General features: G+C 42.4%; 1 protein-coding gene across 1 annotated transcript in view; it reads right to left on the bottom strand.

Moving 5' to 3' along the window:
- LOC133459560 (FRAS1-related extracellular matrix protein 2-like) overlaps positions 1-25,513 on the bottom strand; it is a 146,448-nt gene that overhangs the window by 94,991 nt on the left and 25,944 nt on the right. Inside the window, exon 3 of the mRNA XM_061739627.1 lies at positions 10,266-10,412. Coding sequence (XP_061595611.1) covers positions 10,266-10,412 — 147 coding nt within the window. The remainder of the gene's footprint in view (positions 1-10,265; positions 10,413-25,513) is intronic.

The raw sequence follows: 25,513 nt of genomic DNA, 5'->3' as shown, positions 1-25,513 counted from the left end.
CTGGCGGTGATTACATGAAAAGGCCTACTCAGAAACATGAGACGGCATGCTATTGTTGAGCAGACCAAGATTCTGTAGTGTGACATAATATATTTATTCTAATTCAGGCTACGATAAATATTCATTTTCTTAATCTTCATTCAAACCGTGCACTTATGAAAACGGATGTGTGTGTACACTATGCATGCCTGTTTGGAGATAACCAGGTGCTCACTCCTTAACTGTGTAAGGAGATTAGACTCAGTACACAACCTTTCATGTGTACCCAAGAGATAGACTCAAACCCCTCCCAAGAGGAATCAATTATACTTGCGTGTACACATATACCACGCCAACACATACAGGTGGATGATGCCCAGAAAAACTGCTACAATGTGATGGCGGAACCTGATTAACGGGGATCAGACCAATGATGAGGTAGGAAGGAGAAAAAGCTGCTTACAGCTGCTACTTCATCCTGAGCAAACCAGCTGAAGCATGACAAAGTCAGTGCTAAGAGAGACGTTCAGGGACATCACCGTCATCATCCTTTTAACCTGTGAGCCTGCACAGAACACTCAGACATAAGCACAAAAACATGCTGCGTTTTTCTTTTCAACAACAAATAGAGAAGGCACCTTTCAGACCAAAGATTTTACTTATTAGTATTTAAAAAATGTATTTTCTTGTCATTACCAGATCTAAAATCTGGTTAATTGGAACTCAGATATGTACACGGTGACATTATCCTGTGAATAAAACTAAACCGAAATGCAAAATTGCTGTGTGGAAGACCAGAGCTGCATCCGAAATTCCACACTTCCACCCTGATGAGTATGCATAAACAGTTTGTGAAATTTTTTAGTGCATCTAAAACATTAGTACGTACACAATAGTATGCGCTATCCATACTCATTCCGGAGAAATTTATTAGTGTGGATTGATGGACACTCGCTAAGCAGAAACTTCCCACAATGCAATGCAGCGGTGTTTGGTTGCTAAGTGCTGCACAGTAACCAACAAAAATGTGGATAACGTTAGCGGTACCAAGCAAAGCTGCAGCAGCAGCACCACCATCACGCTACAATTCAAATGTGAGTAATTAGGTGTGATTTTGCTTTGGTTTCCATAAGATATTAACCAGATGAGTTCATCATTTATCACATTATTGTGAGGGTAGATGTATTTGCAAAGTTTACGAATGAGCTAGCTACAGGCAGCCAATGATAACTAGTGCTAATGTTCTTGTTTTATAGCATAACGTTAACGTTAAGTGAGAGGGGGTAGAGAAACACAACAATCGTATCTAATAAATTAAGGGGCGATAGTTTCCTCTGTTAGTGAAATACCATTACGTTAAGTTTTACCATGGTAACAACCCCCCTTCCCAATGGCAGGACGTGCCGTGTGGCTCTGAGTAGTACGTCCGAATTAATGCATACTACTGATATTTACTCAAAAGTGTGACGAACTTAAGTATACTTTTTGAGTAATACCTGTTAAGTATGGCATTTCAGACGCACCGTAAGTACATCATGAGTCAAAAGTTGCTAGAACGAATTTTAGCAGCCATACCCTAAAGTTATTATAATTTAGAAAGATTTCTACGTGACTGTTACAACCCAGCTCGTTGGGCTGAAACACAAAAGGAGTCTGAACAAACAAATCACCAAAAGTCAAGGTTTTATTGTTAAAATGTAACATTAAGAAGCCTGATGAGCCCAGTCCCAAAAACACCCTGGATGGGTATGCATAATGAAAAAAAAATCTTCCTCCTGTAAAATATTATTTTTATTTTTCTCCTGCCTGGCCCTAATACTCTTCCATAAAATGGAATGACATGAATTATATGAATTCACATTTTTAAATTGGAAAGTGTTTTATGTGTTATATTCAGTTATGAAAATAACAACAGTACAACATTATTTTGGTACTCAAACTTGGTTAAACATGATTAAATGTGAGGCTTCATATTCTCAGTATTATAATTCATTGTCTAAAGACTCGGAGTTGTAACATGTACCAAAGATCTGGGTGGATGAAATGGCCGTAACACAGCTATCAGAATTTTAATTAGGGCCCGAGCACCTTCAGTGCGAAGGCCCTATTGTATCTGTAGGAATTTTTCTTTCTTTCTTTTTTCTTCTGACGAAAGGAGGGCCTTTTTGCCCCCTAAACGTGCCCAAAAAGTCACCAAATTTTGCATGCAAGTCAGGCCTGGCGAAAAATTTGATATTTAATGGTTTACATTAATGGGCGTGGCAAAATGGCTCAACAGCGCCCCCTGGAAAACTTTGTGCCTCAAGCCCCACAATACGGTTTGACGTACATGCACAAAAATCGCTACACACCTGTATCAGTACACAACTTAAAGAAAAGTCTCTTGGCGACATGGCCGAAACCGAACAGGAAGTCAGCCATTTTGAATTAATCGTGTCACTTTGGCGCAATTTATGCCATTCCTTCGGCAGTTAATACGGCCCGAACCGTAACGTGCACCCAGGTGTGTTATACATCAAAACGTGCGTCTCCATCCTGCGACTACGCGCATTACTTTTCTCTTTCAAAAGCGTTACCCTGGCGACGCTAGACGCCAAAAGGCGCGCCCACCCGTCATCTGGTTGGTTCAGACAGAAAAAACTTTGCGCCTCAAGCCCCATAATACGGTTTGACGTACATGAACGAAAATCGGTACACACCTGTATCATGTCTTTACTTAAAGAAAAGTCTCTTGGCGCCATGGCCGAAACCGAACAGGAAGTCGGCCATTTTGAACATTCTGAATTAATCGCGTAATTTTGGAGCAATATGAGCCATTCCTTCGAGAATTAATACGGCCCGAACCGTAACATGCACCCAGGTGTGTTATACATCAAAATGTGCGTCTCCATCCTGCGACTACACGCATTACTTTTCTCTTTCAAAAGTGTTACCGTGGCGACGCTAGACGCCAACAAGCGCACCCCCCTTCATCTGATTGGTCCATATTTGATAGTTCCCCAAAAGGCACCAAATTTGGCATGCAAGCCAGGCCTGGCGATAAATTTGATATTTCATGGTTTGCATTAATGGGGGTGGCAAAATGGCTCAACAGCGCCCCCCGGAAAACTTTGTGCCTCAAGCCCCACAATACGGTTTGACGTACATGCACGAAAATCGCTACACACCTGTATCATGGCACAACTTAAAGAAAAGTCTCTTGGAGCCATGGCCGAAACCGAACAGGATGTCGGCCATTTTGAATACATTGTGTCATTTTGGCGAAATTTATGCCATTCCTACGGCAGTTAATTCAGCCCGAACCATAACGTGCCCCCAGGTGTGTTATACATCAAAATGTGCGTCTACATCCTGCGACGCCACGCATTACTTTTCTCTTTCAAAAGTGTTACCGTGGCGACGCTAGACGCCAAAAGGCGCGCCCCCCCTTCATGTGATTGGTCCATATTTGATAGTTCTCCAAAAGTCACCAAATTTTGCATGCAAACCAGACTTGGCGATACATTTGATATTTCATGGTTTGCATTAATGGGCGTGGCCTAACGGCTCAACAGCGCCCCCTAGAATACTTTTCTCTGCCATAACTTTTGAATGGTTTGACATAGAGAGTTGTGGGTGGTGTCATGGGATTCTGTAATGAGTCCTTAGGCTTCGTTGGCCTTAATTAGCCCCGCCCCTTCTTCTGATTGGTTGTCCCTTTTTTCTGCTATAACTTTTGAATGGTTTGACATAGGAAGTCATGGGTGGTATCATGGGACTCTGTAATGAGTTCTTAAGCTTCGTTGGCCTTAATTAGCCCCGCCCCTTCTTCTGATTGGTTGTCCCTTTATTCTGTCTATAACTTTTTAATGGTTTGACATAAAGAGTCCTGGGTGGTGTCATAAGATTCTGTATGGAGTCCTTGACCTTCATTGGCCTGAATTAGCCCCGCCCCTTCTTGTCATTGGTTGTCCCTTTTTTCTGCTATAACATTTTAATTGTTTGACATAGGAAGTCGTGGGTGGTGTCATGGGACTCTGTAATGAGTCCTCAAGCTTCGTTGGCATTAATTAGCCCCGCCCCTTCTTCTGATTGGTTGTCCCGATTTTCTGCTATAACTTTGGAATGGTTTGACATAGAGAGTCGTGGGTGGTGTCATCAGATTCTGTATGGAGTCCTTGACCTTCATTGGCTTGAATTAGCCCCGCCCCTTCTTCTGATTGGTTGTCCCTTTTTTCTGCTATAACTTTTCAATGGTTTGACATAGGAAGTCGTGGGTGGTGTCATTTCTGATACTTATGGGGGGCGGTGGCCGTGAGTGCGAGGGCCCGTTCATTGCTGCTTGCAGCTTTAATTTGTCTTATACTGCTAGCAAAATGGGCTGCTTTCTCCCGCTTGACAGGCTGTCTGCATACCAGTGATTGTTGGTGGTCAGAGTGTTGTCTGACCACTGAGCCAATGCAGTTAACAGAGCAAATTAACATGAACATTTCCTTTATTTTTTTTAATGCAACACTTTTTTTGACTTAAGTCTGGCTGGCCTCGGCTTTGTTCAACACATTCCATCTTATCTTTTCAAATAAATGAGAGCTTGAGTGGAAGAGGGTAAATCTCCTTTTCCCACAAATTGCACTGTGGTCAGGAGTGAACGTACCAGGTCATTTAATCTGAGATGTATATAGGGACAGCTGGGATAGATCCTAGTAGAACACCATGACCCTGCATAGGATTGAAGAGAGTATAGATAATGGATAGATGGTTGTATTTAGGGGCAAGGCCACTTTCAGAGTTGAATGTGAACAGTAAGAATTGAAAATCAATATGAAATCTAACAGGGAGCCACAGGAGGAAGGTAGGCGCAGGATTGCTGTGATTGTGTGTTTAGTCTGGAGAATGAGTTTAGCTGCGTCTCGAACCAGCTGGAGAAGGTGGCAGAAGTCCGGCCTGTATACCAGACTGCGTTACAAGACTGAAGGCAGGTAAGTAGTGTTCATAGCTGTTTGGGAGTAAGCAAGGGGGTTTCTCCCGTTGTAGGTTTTCCTGTGTTTCTATCATTTCAGACTTGCAGCAGATGACTCTTCTCTTCTGATCACTGTAAATCTGCTTCATTGACATGGAATATTATTAGGCTGTACGGCCTGTTAGGAGATGGCGGATGATTGGTTGGTATTATTAGTGATTTAAACAGCAATTATGTCAGTGGGGGTAATTTAACTGTGACTTTATCTAAAACAGGCCTCCCACTAGAGTTTTAACTATCAGTTATTTTTTGAAAAGCTGTTGTCCCTACCCCCTCCTTGAACCGCCACCTTATTGTGGTGGAGGGGTTTGTGTGCCCGAGTGATCCTAGGAGCTATGTTGTCGGGGGCATTACGCCCCTGGTAGGGTCTCCCATGGCAAACAGGTCCTAGGTGACGGGCCAGACTAAGAGCGGTTCACAAGCTTTTAATGGTGAAGAAAAATCGAAGGACCGTAACGTCGCCCGGATCGGCGTCACCGGGGCCCCTCCCTGGAGCCAGGCCTGGGGTTGGGGCTGGGGTTGGGGCTCGATGGGGCATGATGGCGAGCGCCTGGTGTACGGGTGGTGGGCCCGTAGGCCCACCACCCGCACCACCCGAAGGACCGTGAGAGGCTGGTGCCATGTGGGCTGGGTAGCAGTCGTGGCGGGGTGCCTCGACGACCCAATCCCTGGACCAAAACCCTCGCAGTGGGGACATGGAATGTCACCTCACTGGGGGGGAAGGAGCAGGAGCTTGTGCGTGAGGTTGAGAGATACCGGCTAGAGATAGTCGGGCTCACCTCCACACATAGCTTGGGCTCTGGAACCCAGCTCCTTGAAAGGGGCTGGACCCTCCACTACTCTGGAGTTGCCCAGGGTGAGAGGTGGCGGGCTGGTGTGGGCTTATTTATAGCCCCTCAGCTCAGTCGTCATGTGTTGGAGTTCACCCCGGTGAACGAGAGGGTCGCTTCCCTGCGCCTTCGGGTCGGGAAACGGTCTCTCACTGTTGTTTGTGTCTACGGGCCGAACGGCAGTGCGGAGTACCCGGCCTTCTTGGAGTCCCTGGGAGGGGTACTTGATGGTGCTCCAACTGGGGATTCCATTGTTCTACTGGGGGACTTCAACGCTCACGTGGGCAATGACAGTGATACCTTGAGAGGCGTGATTGGGAGGAACGGCCTCCCCGATCTGAACCCGAGCGGTGTTTTGTTGTTGGACTTCTGTGCTAGTCACAGTACACCATGTTCAGGCATAAGGGTGTCCATCAGTGCACGTGGCACCAGGACACCCTACGCCGGAGGTCAATGATCGACTTTGTTGTCGTTTCATCTGACCTTTGGCCGCATGTCTTGGACACTCGGGTGAAGAGAGGGGCTGAGCTGTCAACTGATCACCACCTGGTGGGGAGTTGGATGCGCTGGCAGAGGAGGAGGCTGGACAGACCGGGCAGACCCAAACAGATTGCAAGGGTCTGTTGGGAACATCTGGCTGAGCCCTCTGTCAGGGACATCTTCAACTCTCACCTCCGAGAGAACTTCTCTCAGATCCCGGGGGAGGCGAGGGACATCGAATCCGAGTGGACCATGTTCTCTGCCTCCATCTTCGACACGGAGGCTCGAAGTTGTGGACGCAAGGTCTCCGGTGCCTGTCGTGGCGGCAATCCTAGAACCCGGTGGTGGACACTGGAAGTACAGGATGCCGTCAGACTGAAGAAGGAGTCCTACCGGGCTATGTTAGCCTGTGGGACTACTGACACAGTAGATGGGTACCGGCAGGCCAAGTGAGCCGCGGCTCGTGCGGTCCTGGAGGCAAAAACTCGGGTCTGGGAGGAGTTCGGGGAGGCCATGGAGGAAGACTTTCGGCCGTCCTCGAGGAAATTCTGGCGGACCGTTCGGCGCCTCAGAAGGGGGAAGCAGTACTCTGCCGGCACCATTTATGTTGTGGGTGGGGAGCTGTTGACCTCGACTGGGGATATCGTCGGACGGTAAAAGGAATACTTCGAGGATCTCCTCAACCCGACTGACATGCCTTCCACTGAGAAGCAGAGAGTGGGGACTCTGGGGCGGGCTCATCCATCACTCAAGCCGAGGTCACTGAGGTAGATCGTAAGCTCCTCAGTGGCAGGGCACCGGGGGTGGATGAGATTCGCCCTGAGTACCTCAAGTCTCTGGATGTCGTAGGGCTGTCTTGGTTGACACGCCTCTGCGATATTGCATGGAGGAAGGGGACAGTGCCGTTGGAGTGGCAAACCGGGGTGGTGGTCCCTCTTTTTAAAAAGGGGGACCGGAGAGTGTGTTCCAACTATAGGGGGATCACACTTCTCAGCCTCCCCGGGAAAGTCTACGCCAGGGTACTGGAGAGGAGATTACGGCCGATAGTTGAACCTCGGATTCAGGAGGAACAATGCGGTTTTCATCCCGGTCGCGGAACACTGAACCAGCTCTATACCCTCCACAGGGTGCTCGAGGGTTCATGGGAATTTGCCCAACCAGTCTACATGTGCTTTGTGGATCTGGAGAAGGCATTTGACCGTGTCCCTCGTGCCATTCTGTGGGGGGTGCTCAGTGAGTATGGAGTCCAGGGCCCTCTATTAAGGGCTGTCCGGTCTCTATATGATCGGAGCAGGAGTCTGGTTCGCATTGCCGGCAGTAGATCAGACTTGTTCCCGGTGCATGTTGGACTCCGGCAGGGCTGCCGTTTGTCACCGATCCTGTTCATAATTTTTATGGACAGGATTTCTAGGCGCAGCCAGGGGCCGGAGGGGATCCGGTTTGGGAACCACAGGTTCGTCTCTGCTTTTTGCAGATGACGTTGTCCTGTTGGCTTCATCGGACCGGGACCTTCAGCATGTGCTGGGGCGGTTTGAGGCTGAGTGTGACGCGGCAGGGATGAGAATCACCACCTCCAAATCCGAGGCCATGGTTCTCCACCGGGAAAGGGTGGCGTGTCTTCTCCGGGTGGGTGGAGAAGTCCTGCCTCAGGTGGAGGAGTTCAAGTATCTCGGGATCTTGTTCACGAGTGAGGGAACGATGGAGCGGGAGATTGACAGACGGATCGGTGCAGCGTCCGCAGTTATGCGGTCGATGTACCGGACCGTCGTGGTGAAGAAGGAGCTGAGTCGAAAGGCGAAGCTCTCGATTTACCGGTCAATCTACGCACCTACCCTCACCTATGGTCATGAACTTTGGGTAGTGACCGGAAGGACGAGATTGCGGATACAAGCGGCCGAGATGAATTTCCTACGCAGGGTGGCTGGACGCTCCCTTAGAGATAGGGTGAGGAGTTCGGTCACCCGAGAGGAGCTCGAAGTCGAGCCACTGCTCCTTCACATTGAGAGGAGTCAGCTGAGGTGGCTTGGGCATCTGTACCGGATGCCTCCTGGACGCCTCCCTAGGGAGGTGTTCCAGGCATGTCCCTCCTCCCTAGGGAGGTGTTCCAGGCATGTTCCTCCTCCCTAGGGAGGTCTTCCAGGCATGTCCCTCCTCCCTAGGGAGGTGTTCCAGGCATGTCCCTCCGGGAGGAGACCCCGGGGAAGACCCAGGACACGCTGGAGAGACTATGTCTCTCGGCTGGCCTGGGAACGTCTCGGACTCCCCTCGGAAGAGCTGGAGGAAGTGTCTGGGGTGAAGGAAGTCTGGGCATCCCTGCTGAGGCTGCTGCCCCCGCGACCCGGAACGGATAAGCAGTGGACGATGGATGGATGGATGGATGTTGTCCCTACCAGCTGGTAAGTGCAACACATTTTTGCAGCTTTTGTATTTATCTCAATTAAGTTGAACTTTAAATGTCAAGGAAAATATTTTGTTAGTTCAACAGCAATTTCTTTAAAAAAAAGGGAAGGGGGAAAAGAAAACAAAAGAAATTGCTTGACTCCGCTGGCAAAAAGTCACATCTGTTCACATGTCACCAATCTGACCTCAGCGCTCGTTCGTCTACTTCTTTGATACACAAATTGTCAAAATCAATAATGTCTGATGGCTAAACAAAATTACTTCATTTCTGAGGCGAGACCGGGCCTGTGAAAGGGAATGTCGCAATTGTTTTTGGTTTTCTCGTGGTTGTACTTGTATATGACGTATAAAGATCGAGATAGAGATTTTGTGTGTACCAGGACCAAGACAATTTTTTTTTTTTTATGAATTAGGTTCATGTTATGAGATAACAAAAACAAGTAAAAAAATTGTTTACTTTGTATCCAAATTTATTTGAAATCAAAAGTACGTTTACATTTTAATTGCATTATTAAAGCCTAGACTTGGATTTTTTGGGGTTCTGGGTTCATGTGTGTTCAAGTAAATGTCTTCTGTCATGCTGTAATAATTAAGCTTTTATTAAGGCAGTAAGGGCTGCTCTTGTGTTGAAACTGCTATGTCCCCTACGAGGCCTTTAGTTGAAAACAACATCTAAAAAATCCTCAAGATGCAGAATACACACGGTACATCTGGAATATGTGCAGTGACACTGCTGTTTCTGTTAGGGTTAGTTGATCTGACTAAATGGAAATGAAATGTTTGTTAAATCCACTGTCTTTCTATTTCAAAAGAAAAGAGAGGTGGCTTAAATGTGGTACAAAAGATATTCTGGTTGCCTTCATTTTCTTTAATGTAGCGCTTTCAATATTTGATTTTGAATGAACCAAGCAATATTTCATTTAAACACATTTAATTATTTACTCATTTAGCCCAATGGTTACAGTAAGAAATAAAAAATAAGAGTCCATTTCTTTTTTTGTGTTTATACCTGGTATGATTGGTATTTATAGACCAAAACAAAAATAAAGTTGCATATCATTTTGGTAGCATTTTGAAGCTATTTTCTTTTTTTTCTTCTTCAATAATTCTGACACACAGAGGAATATAAAAAAAAGAAAAATGCTAATAGTTGGCCAACAACAAATATTGGATAATTTAAAACTATATAAGTATATATATATATATGGTATTTGACTAACGGTTGTTATCACATGAATTAAAGTAAATAAATGTTCAGAGGCGGAAGAGATACGGAGGACAATCCCCTCTGCCATGCAATCTTTGTTAGGTTCGGTGTGGTCTGTGTGGACGACTTTCCACTCCCATTATTCCAAATCAAAGCCAGAACTTTGACGATAACAGCACAAAAAAATTTGAGGACCACCCAGCCTAAACGCCTGTTCAAAAGGTTGTAGCAGTGCATCAGCTGCTTGTGATATTACTGTCTGAAGAAAGCTGTTGTGCCGTTATTGTTGGCCGAGCCTGCAAGTGTGGCTAAAAATACAAAGCATGTAGCCCCTGAGCAGAAAAGAGGCAAGAAATAAGAAAAGACTCACCAATGAAAGACGTCTCTCCCAGGTACCCTCTCCGTCGGAGTACCACGTCCAAGAACGCGTTGTCCTCATCTACCACATAGTACTCCTTCTCCATAGAGACCCAGGCCCAGTCCAGACGGTACTGCTGACCTTTAAGCTCATTGCCTCCTGGAGAAAACACAGAAAACACACGTTTCATAACTGTATGACCACAATGGCATGTGTGTATGTGTATATATATATATATATATATATATATATATATATATATAAATATAAATATAGTGTGTGTGTGTTCTGCAAAAACTCAAAATCTTAACAAGAATATTTGTCTCATTACACTTAAAACAAGATTCATTACCAGAAAAATAACTTTTCACCTGTTTCAAGTAAATTTTCACTTGAAATAAGTAGAAAAAATCTGCCAGTGGGACAAGATTTATCTTCTCATTACAAGCAAAAAAATCTTGTTCCACTGGCAGATTTTTCTACTTATTTTAAGTGAAAATCTACTTGAAACAGGTGAAAAGTGTTGTTTTTTCCAGTGATGAGTCTTGTTTTAAGTGTAATGAGATTGTTTTGACTAAAAATGAGACATTTGAACTAAAAAATAAGACAAATATTCTTGTTAAGATTTTGAGTTTTTGCAGTATACAGTATACTATGTAGGTAAACTGAAGTAAATCCAGCATCAAATGGACATCAACACATAATATACACTGTGCAATTATTTCAAGGTAGACATTAAGAGTTTATTCTAAGTAACAGAAAGTAACAGCTTCTAGAAATGCTCCTGATTGGTTGATCAGGGTGCATGACCAGCTCCATAAAAGTGCACACATGTAAAAGGCTATGTAAAAAAAAAAAAAGAAACAGACAATATAAATATATATACACTATGAAAATGAATGAATGAAAGAATATTGCACATAAACGAGTTAAAGAATATTGCACAGTATGAGGTAGCTTATGGTGGTGCAGTGGTCAGTGGTCAGTGCAGGTACGGCAGTGCAGTTGTATTAGTGCAGATGAGTTCAGAAAGTCCACAGCTTTGGGGAAGAACCTGTCCCTGAGTCCGTTTCTTCTGGTCCGTATGGACCTGAAGCGCCTGCCAGAGGGCAACAGGTCAAAGAAATGCAAACTGGGGTGGGTGTTGTCCTTTAAGATGTTGAAACATCTACTAATGGAAACATCCAAGTGTACAATTTACACAACACTGAACGAGAAGGGTATCAGTAAACCCTCAGAGGAACAACTGCTGCTGCCGTTAGTCTGGGAAGGTACTTTTCAAATTCTAACTGAAAACCACTCAGAACAGAAGTCAATCTCCCCAGGAACTCACATCCTTGCAAGTTCATGCAAAAGGTGAGATCATGCCATGAGCTACATCACAGGTTGATAACATAACAGTATTATTGGAAAACACTAGACAAGTATGGATTTTTTGAAAAGATGGCCTGGAGGAAGCCTCTTGTATCTAAAATATAAAATAGTGGCTTAAGTTTGCAATGTTCACTCTGAACAATCATCAAGACATTGTGCGTGACCTCCTTCAGAACCGGGCTCAGATTTAGCTATTTTTAAGGAGACGAAGAGGTTTGCACTGCTATTATTTAGGGTTCCATTCTATATCAATTTTAGGAGGCCAGGTCCCTGTGTTTCCTGTTTGTATCTCATGGAAAAATAATCATGAATGTCATCAAAACTTTAATAAAACAACAAGGCTAGGGGTGTGTATGATTTTTTACACAGTTCTGTATATTTGAAAATACTACGACAGGTCCTGACCTATTTATTTTTCTGATTTTACTCCCACATGCTGCATTCAATATTCTGTTTAAACTGGAAAGGAAGCTATGAGGGAACATTTTGTGACCTGAGGGGGCAATTACTGCAAAACTAGAATGGAGAAAAAGGGTTTTAATTATTTCCAGTGTGCATGCTGGATGTTCATATGTTGGAGAACATATACAGAATCGTAAAACAGAAAACACATGATCTTATACGGTTATGTCTCAGTCAATCCCTTAAGATCCCCTGTGTTCAATCTCAAATGACTTCTGCTGAATTGTTCCTCTTTAGAAACTACGGGTTTCAAGCATGCAAGCCACTCCCCTGCTATTAAGGAAGCTTTTACAGACAGAATGGTTGTGTAAGTGTAAGGTTAATGGAACAACTCAATACCTGAGTAACAAGCAGGCAGCACAGAGGCGGCTTTGTGTGTCTTATTTCACCAAATCCTCCTTAGGGTAGAGGAGGATGCATTACCGCATGGAAATCATGAGAAAATGGTTTTGTGAAAGTAGAAGAAGTGAAGGAGATCTTGTTTTTTCTTCTGCTTTTGGAGGTGAACAATGCTAAACTCTGCATGGCATTCTTTTAAGTGGTCTGATTGTATAAAGTGGTGCCAGAGAAAATTGCATATGTTAGAAACCTTATGTAGATATGTAATGTTGCTGTGCTGAGGACTGTGCCACTGCTACTTGTTTTGTCCAAGAGCATCTTAAAGGCTTGAAACAGTGTGTCAAGAATAAGTGGACCATTTTTATCACCCCCATGAGAGCAGATTTTATTTGATTTCACTGGTACTATTATGTTGTAACTCGTTGATTTAACCTTTGACTGGGTTTTATGATTAATTCCGCAACAGCAGCGGCAGGTGACCCCCTGATTTCTGTTCCTAGTTCATGTAAACCGTTAAATTAAGTTGTATTGTATCCACGTTTACACATAGCCAGGTATTTACAAAAATAGATATTTCCCCCTCTACGTTTTGAAAAATACCATCATTTACACCAACCTGCATAAATAGCTGTTAAGGTGCTATGAGCAGCCAGACCTACAGGGGGCAGTGTAACGAGAAGATAAAGTCATGCTAGCCAATCAGAATCCTGGAAAAAAACACCAACAAATGACACAAGTAACTTCCAGTTACTTCCAAGACGGAACGAGAGTCTTTCGTTTGGAGTGACAGAGAAGTGGAGTTACTTTTAAGTGTGACTTTAGAATATAAAACGGGTAAAATACAAGAAAATATTGACGGTGGCCAAACAAATTGTAAACACAGGTCGAGCACATGGCGCTGGTGACGTTTCTGTGGCATAATGTGACGTTCTGAAGCCTAAATATCCGTTTCTCTCTGTTTAGACGCAAACGTGAAGACGGAGTTTTTGCAAATCTCCACTTTGGCCGGAGTTTTCAGAAATGATATTTTTTGGTGACTTTGAGCTTCGTTTTCGTGTAAACGAACGGCCAAAACGCATGAAAACACCAGTGTTTTTGCTACGTGTAAACGGGGCCTCCTGTCCAGGTAAATGTGGAGCCCTAGCCGGCTCTTCTTATTCTAGACGTCTTTCTGATGCGGTTCTAAGGAGGAGGATTCACCTCCCATTGCTGTTTTCCCTCCACAAGTGTGTGAAACTTTAGTTGTCTGTGAAACTGGGCTCTATATGTCAAGGTTTGACATTCCCCCCAGCTTTCAGTTTCTGTTTTGTCCCGCCTGTGTCCCATCTGCCCTGATTGTCGACACCTGTGTCTCGTCATGTCTCGTTATCCCCTGTGTATATCTGGTCTTGTCATTCCCTTGTTCCCTGTCGGACCGTACTGTTTTGTTCCTCATGTTTCCTGCCACGTTCTTCCTCCTCCAAGTTTTTTGACCCCTTTAGTTTGTTTTGATCCTGCCATGCAGCGCTTTGTTTTTCCCTTTTGTTAAATAAATCCTATTTTTTGCCGACTCCCGCCTCCTGCTCTCCTGCGTTTGGGTCCACACCTTACCCCAAGACGTGACACTATAAAGCTCAAAGGAGGACAAACCCACAAACTAGGACTAAACTACTCTTGGACCAGAATACCTTGATGTCTAGTAATGTACATTTTCAGGACTTAAACAAACAAAACTGGAAGGACATTAATTTACTTGAATATTGCTGTACCGTTTTATCTACTTGTCCTTTCCAAATAAAAACAATTATATAAAAGAAACAGTGTGTCATAGTGGTGGGGAAAAAAATCGATATTGCAATATATATTGTTGCGCTCTCTGTCACAATAAATAATCGATAAACTGAAGGCAAATATAAATATGGATATGGATAATGGATTTACGCGGTTGTCACTGTACTTTTGTTCATGCACTTCAATAAATCCAGCTGTACAGAGTTTACATTTACAAGACTAGGAGGCAGTGAGGTACTATACAAAATTAAGTTGCTTACTGACTTTTCAGTATTAGAAACAAAACAGTGCACTGTCCTGGTTTATATAAAACATGTTATTGATATTCATGCACTTTAATCTTTTTTTTATTTACATTTACAAGCCTAGCAGGCAGTGAGGTTCTATACAAATGCACTTTCTTTGTACATTGTATGAAGTTTTGGCATTGAATAAATGCATAGCTACAGACGTTTTCCTTTTTATGGGTATTTTTTCTTTTTCAGTCACATATATCGTGATATATTGATGATGAAATTTCTTACAATATATGGAATATCGTAGATATCGTGTATCGTGATATTATCGTTATCGTGGGCCACATATCGCCACAGTATTGAATCCTGAGTTACCCGTATCGTCCCACCCCTAGTGTGTCAGTAGAATTCACTTCATCCCTGTGATAAAGTACAGTAGATACCATAAACAATGGGAGGCCTTTGTCTATCGTATCGGTACTCGGTATCGGCAAGTACACAAACTAAAATACTCGTCCTCATACACGGTGTGGAAAAAAATGGTATCGGTACATCCCTATTTCAGGCCAAGTTCAAACTTTGCTTAGCAGGAGCAAATAAGCAACTGTTCACATGCATGTATTGTAGAATCCCCGGCAGCCTGCAACTTTTCCTTTAATAGCGGCTCCATGACAGTAAACGCAGCAGAAACTCTCTGAAAGTTCAGTTTGTGTGTGTATTTGTGTTTGTGTGTACTTGCTCACTCGGGGGGAGTAACAGTGCACAGACAATAGGGATCTGAGACAGAGGGCTTTCAGAGTGTTCCATTCCTGCAGTCGTTTAAACGGATGAAAGACCTCTCACATGTGCTGACCGTACAAAAAAGAAGCTTTGAAATTATCTTCAATAGAGCTAAATTCACTTTGCACCCTCTTTCAAAGGCTTTCTTGACAAAAACTCAGCACACAGGTTTGTTTTTTTTTCTTAAAAAAAATAGGGATCATAGTTTGTGTAGAATGAATTTCAAGAAGAGGGGAGCTCAGGGAAAATTGGGAGGAAAAACTTTGATGCTGGAGTACTGCATTTCTGATGCTGGCTTGTGATGGAGGATCTACGTTCCACAGTAATCTCTGAGAGATGTCCTGTCAGAAGGGATTACTTTCCAGCCAGAAAGCCTTCGTATCAAAAGGCGCGTAACCTTACGGCACAGCAGAGTGAAAAAGTTTATTTCAATGATGAAGATGTGAAATGTATACAAACCTGGCTTTCAAAAGGAAGCATTTTGTTTCTATTTCTCTGAAATAGGGTATTAAAGATTGCACCTTCAGCTGCAGTAGAAAGCTGCATTAGTCAGTAACAAAGGTAAATGAGGTTGAACAAAAAGAAAAGTGTTAAAGGAATTTAACATCTGAAAAAAACCCATCTGAATGAATTGCTGCTATACTGCTGGATGAATTTGCAATCGCATGATAAAATGTTAACCATAAATTCATTTCATTTTATTTTATTTTCCTAGACAAAAGGCCAATGTTCATACACTTTCAAAGTGTCTTCATGCTGGCCTTGAGGGAGGCATCTTGGGACCTCATAAAAATGATTAAAAAAAACTACAAAACAATACGGATCAATGTTTAGTCTAATTTGAAAAAAGAAGTGAAAGAAAAGCAACATCAATGTCCTATTAAAGAAAGTTTTCTTGTTGTTTTTTTTTCTAAACAGGCTCCAAAACTGCAGTAATTCTTGCTTTTTTCTTTGAACTTCTAACTCTAAACTCTCATAGATCTTCAGTCCTTAAAAAGGACCCTTCTTGTAATATTATTCACTTCAACGAGCCTCAGAAGTACAAAGTGCTACTACATTCACAGAGGTTGTATCCTTGAACGTGATGATATTGAAGAGCTGTAACTGTCACGCCTCAGGCTCAGTGATAGGTTATCAAGTGATAAGAGGTGGGAGCGCAACAATGCTGCAGGTGCCGCTGGAGCCGGCCCTGCAGGGCCTGGAGGCCTGTACAGATCCCCTACAACCGTTCAACTCTCGCTCTGCAGGACTGAGTGATGTGAAAAACATCCTGCCTTGTTTGGATACTTAAAAAATCCATCTTCTGTCGATGACAGTAATCAGTGGGAGCAGCAGCACCAGAGCTACGGAGCCACCGAGCAAACAGATAAAGAATGCAGGACACTGCCAGGCTCTAGAGAGGATCGTGGGTTTATCCCTCAGGATGAAATATATGCTACACCTTCCTCTTTATTTAATCCTTTACATACATTCATATATATATATATATATATATATATATATATATATATATATATATATATATATATATATATATATTAGGGGTGTAACGGTATATGTATTTGTATTGAATCGTTCGGTATAGCGTGTTCGGTTCGGAACGGAGGCGTACCGAACGAGTTTCCACACGGACATATTAAGTAGAGGACTGCACGTTGTGGAGCAGAGCGCTGCTGCAGCTGCACATGCAGTTGCACTCACACCGAGAAAGTATTAAGATTAAAGAAAAAAGTACTAACTAATGAAGAACTAAAGAGCTAAGCACATAATTGTGACAAGTCCAGTGTTTCCCCTACCATCGAGATCCCCCGCCAGGCCTAAAAAAACCAAAGCAATTATCATTTACGTTTATGAGCGCCTCTGCAGCGCTGTTCTGCAACTTGAGTCAACCTGCTTCGTTGCCTAGTAAAGCCTGAATTATGGTTCGGCGTTAAAACGCCGTAGCCTACGCCGTAGCCTACGCCGTAGCCTACGCCGTAGCCTACGCCGTAGCCTATGCCGTAGGGTACGCAGCGACGCGCACCGTACGGCCGCTCGCCGCGTACCCTACGCCGTAGGATCTGCGTTGGTGTAACGCGGCACCATAAATCAGCCTTAACGATGCGAGTACCGCTGCTGAGAGCGCGGGCATATTATTATACATTATGGGATGTATAGAGTTTGTATCCAGCTAACTATGGCGCCGGCCAAAAAAAGAAAAAATATCGCGGGCGACAGACAACATGATATAAAGAAATGTTTCTGCAAGTCCGTGTGTTTGTGTTTGCATGTGACGCTGCAGGGAAGCATGAAGGAAAACACAGCCCGACGACACAGAGGATGGAGAATGTTGTTGCCAAGTTGATGTAAATGTTTAGGACTGCATCTGTTCAAGTCTTAAAAAAAATACTTTATAAAGCGATTGTTTGTTTTATATCAATCTTTTGATCTGCCACAATAATGTAATGAATCTAAAACAAAACATGTAAAATTGAGGCCTTGTCTCAGCAATTTTTAGGTGCAATTAAAAAAGCGATTAACTAGAGTTTTTAATCGCTTGACAGCACTAATACATGTATATAATTATATGAATGTGTGTGTGTGTATATATACACTCTATATATATTTGGCTAAAATGTATTTTGGTAGCAGCAGAATTGCCCTAAAGGGTTGACAGCATTTTTCATTTTACAAAGCAGAATCTTATTAAATTCTTGAAATAACTTTGACTTGAATTAAAGTGAATCTACAAGCTTTCCAAGTATGTTCAGCTTCAGGGCCGTCTGTAACAAGACTTTAGAGAAAAGATAATCTTAGAAATATTTGCTACCGTAACTAAGTTAAAACGTTAAAAAACAATGTGGCTATAACAAATTTGTTTTCACATATAATAATTGCCCTGAGATGTCTCAGACTTGTCTGAGACATCAGACAAGAGATGTCTAAAGCAGCACAAAGAGCTTTCATTCATGTTTAATATCTGTTTGTGTATTTCTAACCCCCTGATTGTTAGAGTTGAAGCCTACAGGTGGATGCTGGGGTGGAGATGGGAACTATGACCAGCAGCAGGCTTGGCAGTTGTGCATTGGCTGGTAAGGCAGAGATGGATGTAACTGGAATGAGCAATGTAAAGAGGTCTATTTTAAGGACAAACATCGCTCAGGCTGTCTGGCCCGAAGACGTCGGTGGTTGCCACACATCTGCAAGAGGAGAATCACGAGCATCACCTCAATACTGCAACCCCTGCAGTCAAACGTGGTGATGGCAGCGTTATCTTGTGGAAATGTTTCCCCGTGACAGTAACAGGAATACGGATCAAGCCTCCATGGGGCCCTAAGCAAAATGTGATTTTGGGGCCCTCTATTACTGCCAATAATACTGATTATTGATCATTCACACACCCACTATAAATGTATTTCATGCTCTTCCCTGTCATTACAAATACACTTGTAAAACTATATGTAAGAACTTGTTGTAGTTAGATTGTAATCCACAGTGATTAAGACCATGGAGGAGACAACAGATTAACAAATTTGCAGAAAAATCTTTCAATTAATACTTTACAAAGTCAGCAACTGCCCCTACTGGCCACACAGAGAAGCAACAGGTCAAAGGTCAAAGAGCTGCACAGTTGGAGTAGTGTTGTTTCCATCATCCTACTGTCAGCCTGGCAGGTTTTTACCATCTATGGTTTTTAATCTGAAATGGGAGCAAATTCAGCTACAACAGCACCCTGGGGTTGATTTACACTTAATATTTAAAGTGATATAGTACTAAGTGTGATACTGAGTGTCATCTACAGTGTAGGCTACTAAAAGAAACAAAATAATCAAATAGATCATTTATAAACCATTTACTGTAAGCACGTTATCTACTTTATTTTTGGTTTTAAATAAACTGCAACAGCAATATGTTCTCCATATAAGAATAAATTCAAATGTACAAAAACAGACATTATTAAATAGAATAAACAAATAAAATCAAACAAATAGAGCCGTAGAGGCAGCAGTCGTCTACTCTAGTCTGTTAACATAATATCGTTTACATAATAATATTAATTACTGTGTTTTTGTACAATAATATACCTTTGATAATGTATGAATCATCACTCACACATAAAAAAAATATTTTATTTTATTTTTATTTTTTAACTCTTGGGGGCCCCCTAGTGGCCACGGGGCCCTAAGCGGCCGCTTAGTTCGCTTATGCCTGGGCCGGCTCTGGTCAGAACTGAGGGAAAGATTAATACGAAACTACACGGCAATCCTTTGTGAAAACATTTGTTAGTGTTTATAGTCTCAAGGTGTTATGGGAACTAAGCGACAGATGGAAAGATGTTTTACCTCTCATCTGTAAAGTTTATTTCTAACTGACAGATTTGGATTTCTGAAAATCACTCCTGATATCCAGCAGCTAACAAACTTGAATTTCTTTCACCAGGAAGTCTTCTATTGAAACATTTAGACGTAACTCAGTTTCCCTTCCAACTAGATTCTTTTGCTCAGCAAAAGGAAAAACTTCAAAGATGTTCCACCCAAGTGAGGGTCCGAATAATTTTGTAAAAGTGAAAAGAAAAAAAAATATTTTAAGACAAGGCTGTAACGTACATAATAAAATAAAACTTGTAACATTCTCTCTGCAGTGTAAAAAAAATAAATAATAATGTATTTATTTTTTAAATCACCAACCACTACACGACTTTATTGGCGCTGTCAGCTAAGCTAAGTATGTCACTTAATGAAAAGTGCTTTTATTTTACAATTTTATGCCATATGCCATTTAATTTTATCTACCAATAATAAGATAAAAGACTGAGACTGTGAGTGAAAAAAATAAATGCATCCCCATCTCACCCTATCCAGCTCAGGCTGAATGCTACCTGCCAGCGACCATGATGTCAAATGTGTCACATAAAGTGTTCAGATTGCCTCTTTCATGCCTCTCCAATAAACATTACAAAATGTTGTGTAGCATTCATGTAAAGGTGGAGCTATCTGTGGCATCTAGAGGTGATGTGTGAGGCGAGTGTCAGAACCTGGACGTGATGGCAGGTGTGTTTGTGTTCACCTCACTTTGTACTGGACTGGCTGTCCTTTAGATAACAAGCTGTTGGATCCTGCGACAGCAAACACCGACCACTGAAAGAACCCTTGATGCCTCACGGCCAGATACTAGGGCTGGAGATCCATTCAAATGTCAAGAATGGATTTGATTCTGATTCTTAAAGGGATTGTGACATGAAAAACAAATTTTTCTTGATTTTTTGTGTTTTGTTGGGTGTCTTGACATCAATTACACCCAAAAAACAACAAACTTTTAACATTCAGTGTATTGTGTGCTTTCTGGGATTTTCCGCATAACTGTGCAAAAACGGCGCATGTGGTTTGCTGGCGGGTCGTTACGTATAAACCCGCTAAATCAGCGCCCCCTCCACCCAGCTCCCTGCCTCCTCTCCTCTCCAGCGCACCATAAAGGCTGATTTATGGTTCCGCGTTACACCGACGTAGAGCCTACGGCGTAGGGTTACGCGGCGACGCGCACCGTACGCTGAACCCTACGGCGTAGGCTCTGCGTCGATTTAACGCGGAACCATAAATCAGGCTTAACACGGAGCTGTTTAGAGCCTCTTCTCTTCTCATCACCGGAGGAAAACTGCTAAGAAGACCCGCGGCCACTGACTGGACTTAAGATAAGGGGACTCTGCTGCTTGCATGCCTTTATTTTTATGATTGTTTGCGGTGGACTGCTTTTCTGTGCATGCTTCGCCTGTCGCTCCCGGCTTAACTCTCCGACGCCGCTGTTAGAAGTCTGGTTCGGTGTGCGCACGGACTTCATCCCCGGGCTGTAGTCGCCCTGTCTGGGCTGTGTGTGTGGGTGTTTGTGGTCGGTGTGCGCGCGTGTGTGTGGAGACGCCGGCAGAAGTGTGTAGCGGTTGGTTGGTGGAGGTTTGGAGGAGGAGCGGAGCAATGATTGACAGGAAAGGGGGAAAAGGACGCGTTTTTCACGGCGCAAAAAAACACTGTCATAAAAAGCCAGGAATGGAGTACTAGAGTGAAGTTTTTCTTGTTACACCCTTTTAGACACATTTGAGGGATGTTGGCCAAGACTTTTAATAGTGTTAAAAGCATTTTAAAAATGATGTCACAATACCTTTAAGATTCAGAACCGATTATCACGTTTTGATTTGATCTGATTCGATTCGATTCCGATATTGATTTGGGTTAGTGTTATTAAAAATGTTTTTTCAGCTGTTGCATGAATTATATGACCGTGTAGTTCTGCAACATATTAATACTATTATTATATTGAGATTCAACAGCAAGTATTGCAGCTAATGATGCTGTAAGGACCAATCAGCTCCCAGAATGCTGATAGAACTGCTTTCAGAAACATCATGTGTGGGTCAGAATTACCAAACAGATCCAGGGAGGAAACAGAGACGTATGAAATCGGTTTGATTTTTTCCCATTTATGAGAATTTGGTTTTTAGCATTTTATGCAAATGTAACCCCAAGACAGTATATAAAGCAAAGAAATATAGACAATTTATGCAATTATAACAGAAAACGTTAATGTTTTCATACCTTTAAACATATTCAAAGGCAAAAACATGGCACATTTTATGCATCCAATAAAACATTCCTTTTTGGGGCATAAACAAAAAAATACCAAAAGTTGTAATGTAATGATGAAAAAATAAATCGATCTTTAGACATACGAATCGATTTTTAGGAATTAATATGAGAATCGATTTAGAATCGGAAAATCGATCTTTTCAACACAGGCCTACCAGATACATAACATAAATGCAGATGTTTGGCAGTTCTAGCTCTTTTCTAGCTTTTATCAGTGGTTCCATGTCAAACTCCAGACTAAATTTTCTCAGCACGGCAATGCTTCTTCCTGTGCAGTACATCTATTCTGCTGGTGGCCGCACGGCTTATCCTTCACGTCTCCATCTGTCTTCTGAGCCCCTTTGTGCAGGAGTCTCCAAATCCTAGTGCAACTCGCAAACAAAGGGATTTATGCAACCAACAATCGCATTGATGTCTCTCTCACCATGAAAAAAAAAATGATTTTTGAAAGAGCACTTGAAGTGCCATGACTCTCCTGCTAAAACACCCTCGCAGTAATATTTCAACATTAATGGAAGCCCATGCACCATCTATTTGACAGGAGTGGCTGACAAATATTTCTCTCCCCCTCTGGGTACTGCAGTACCTTTTAGCTGATTCTGACAGATGTGTGAGAGCTGCTCTGCTGAGAGGATGGGCATGCGGGCAACAAGTGGCAAAAAGGATCTCAAAAACGGAGGTGTGTTTGGATGTGCACATAGTGGGCTCAAATAAAATCTTTTGTGCATTTTTTTTCCTTCGGTATTGTGCACTTATAGCTCAACTCAACGAGCATGTGGATATCGCCTGAGGAATTCAAAGCCTTGGGCAAAAATTTTAAACTTGATATATAAATTGTAGGGCTGTCAAACGATAAATTTTTTTAATCGCATGTTTTCGATAGTTAATATGCGATTAATCGCATATTAATCGCACATTTATTCACACATTTTTTGCTATTCTAAATTACCTTAAGGTATTGTTTTAATGTATTTAATACTGTTAACAACATGAGAAAGGGCAAATATGCTGCTTTATGCCAATGTTTATTCAACTTTTCACAAAAAAAGCTTTTGACCTGAATGTAACATTCCTTCATAAATACAAACACAATGTAGTCCCCAACTTTACACTTGTAAAGACTAACTTAAGATTCCTTGTTTTTTTAAGCAGCTCAATGTAAAACCATGAACCACATGCATCACAAACATTGTACAAAACAAGAAGTGCATTGGTCAGTTACACTTTCCATGTAATGATGTCTAACCTCATATGGAGGGAAAAAAAAGGCTCAAATAAAAGGTTTGTCTGTTTTTGACGAGGGGGGGTTGGGTCTCTGCATCGATCATGTGTTTGGCTGCAAGTGGTATTTGAGACTCGATGTACTTCGTTGGTAATTCATTTCAAATCGACAGTACATGCAAATAACTTTAGTCTTGTCCAGCGAACCATCTGCATCTTTTTGAAAGTGAACTTGCCGTTCAAAAGTCCCTTTTCATTCTCCATCTTTCCTCGCTTTTCAAAAAAGTTCATGCAGTAATCGCCATACTTTTCCTCAAGCTACGGTACCGTCGACCGCCAGAAATCATATAATGGGCGTTTTTCTTTTTTTTTATCCTGCGCGTTAATCGTGCGTTCAAAAAATTGTGAGCGTTCAGAGGAAAATATAGTACTAGTACGTTAAGTTAACACGTTATTAACGCGTTCACTTTGACAGCCCTAATAAATTGCAAATTGATTTATTTATTGTTAATTCATAAAAATCCTTTCCAAGTGATTTGTTTAATTATTTCCGAAGCTTTTGCTCTATATTCGATTAGTAGTGAAGTGCCCTCACGTTACACTCCATCCACTCATCCAAACACGGGAGATAAAAGTGGCATATGACAGAATAATGCATGATTTCCCCCCGGCGTCCAATAGCCATTAGGCACAGCTGAGCTGCTGAAGCACCTTCAGCTACGTTGCACATGAAACCATAAGAAAGTGACAAGTCAGGCAGAGAATCTTCAATCCTTTGAAGTTCTTGCGGTACACTTAGCAACCGTGAGGTTTTTCATTGATGTCTATAAAGACAGCCGTTTATGACCCTGGGCGTCGCTCAAAGGGAGAACGCTTGAGGACAAAGAACGTGTGTGTCTGCCGCGCTGCATCTGTTCGCACGTTTGCCTTCATCTGTGCAAAAGCAACTCCGTTCACAGTATGTGTGGACTGTGACTGGCAGCTGAATGTCGGCGCTCCTGCAGGAGACCGAGCTCAATACTGGCACAGCTTCAGCATGGATATCATTCCGACATCTCCCTTTGTCCTCATTATAATATTCAAGAGAAAAATGAATTTAATGTAGCTTGGGATAGTTAGTGGGAGTCTTGAGACCAAACCGTGCCTTAGCGCTAAGATGATAAAAGTTTCTTCTTTCTACATTGCTCTCTATTCTCTACCGTCTCTTCATAATTTCCTCAAATTCTGCTGAAAACCGCACATGTCTACATTAACTGCCTTAATAAATGTTTATTTTAAGAAGAATGGCTTTTATTAGTAGGTTTCGTCATTCAAACAATTCACCCGGGCTCAAAAAGCCCCCGACTACTGTGTGTGTGAACAGCATGTAGTGAAAAGATATGTGCTAATTAAGCAATCATGCTCGTAAAACAGGATTTTCCTTAGGAGCTTAAAAAATGAATAAAAATCTAAGAAGACAAGAGAGCTTGGACGACTTATACAGAAACAGTACACCAGAGGAATGTTATGTTAGCTTTCTTTGTTTTCTTTTAATTGGTTTACGCCGAGACGAGGAGGATGAAAATTAGATGAGTAAAAAAAAACCTGCTAACAGAAACACTGCGACATTGCAGTGTTTTAGAGACAACAGACCATAAAGATGAGAACAAATACAAAATGATGCGCTGATAATAAGGTGTAACGCATTCATATTGTCATAGATGTAAATCCCAGCATATTTCCGTTCAGCTAATTCTCATGATCAGAGAGTGTTTGGTCGCGCTTGAATGTTTTCATGTCAGATATCACTTGTCAGCCACAGAGAAATGAGGAATCAAAGATGATTAAGATGATGAACATTTGCTTCACGCCTCTCCAAGTCTTGTGCTTTCATCTCAAGGTTCTAATAAAATGCAAATCATGGCGAGCCACATGGCTGAATGTAGCACGATCCTACATTACAGACACTTTGACAGACAGACGCAGCAAGAAGCAACAGACATGACAGTAAAACCCAAAGCTGATGACTGAAGCAGAGTCGACATAACAAACCTCAACGTACTTTGAGATTTAACTTACAGAGACGGAAAATGTTAATATTGCGGCTGCTTCTCAAGAGGGAGAGAGGAGGTTGACCAACTGAAAGGCAAAATTAACATGAAATAACAACATATACAAGCAACACAGATGTTGAGGAGTTTGGAAATGAATAAATCACCATGAACAATGATGTGGGACTGGCTGAGTGAGAGGGAGGAGATGGAGAGGATAAAGACAGGAGAGCTGGCCCTGAGAGAGGCGGTCGACAGTAAAGCCCAGAATGCAGACGGAATGGAACTGTCTCCTGGAGCCAGGGAACGTGTTAATGGCCACGGTTACATGATGTTTTTTAATTCGGAATTAATTATTCCGAATTAAATAATTCAGAATTAAACTATTTTACTTCCAGTTTACATGGAAATAGTAATTCCGAATTGAGGTTTAC

This window comes from Cololabis saira, chromosome 14 (genome assembly GCF_033807715.1).
Source record: "Cololabis saira isolate AMF1-May2022 chromosome 14, fColSai1.1, whole genome shotgun sequence".
Taxonomy (NCBI): domain Eukaryota; kingdom Metazoa; phylum Chordata; class Actinopteri; order Beloniformes; family Belonidae; genus Cololabis; species Cololabis saira.
Note: the sequence above shows the minus strand (reverse complement) of the source record. Positions and strands in the feature narration are given on the sequence as shown.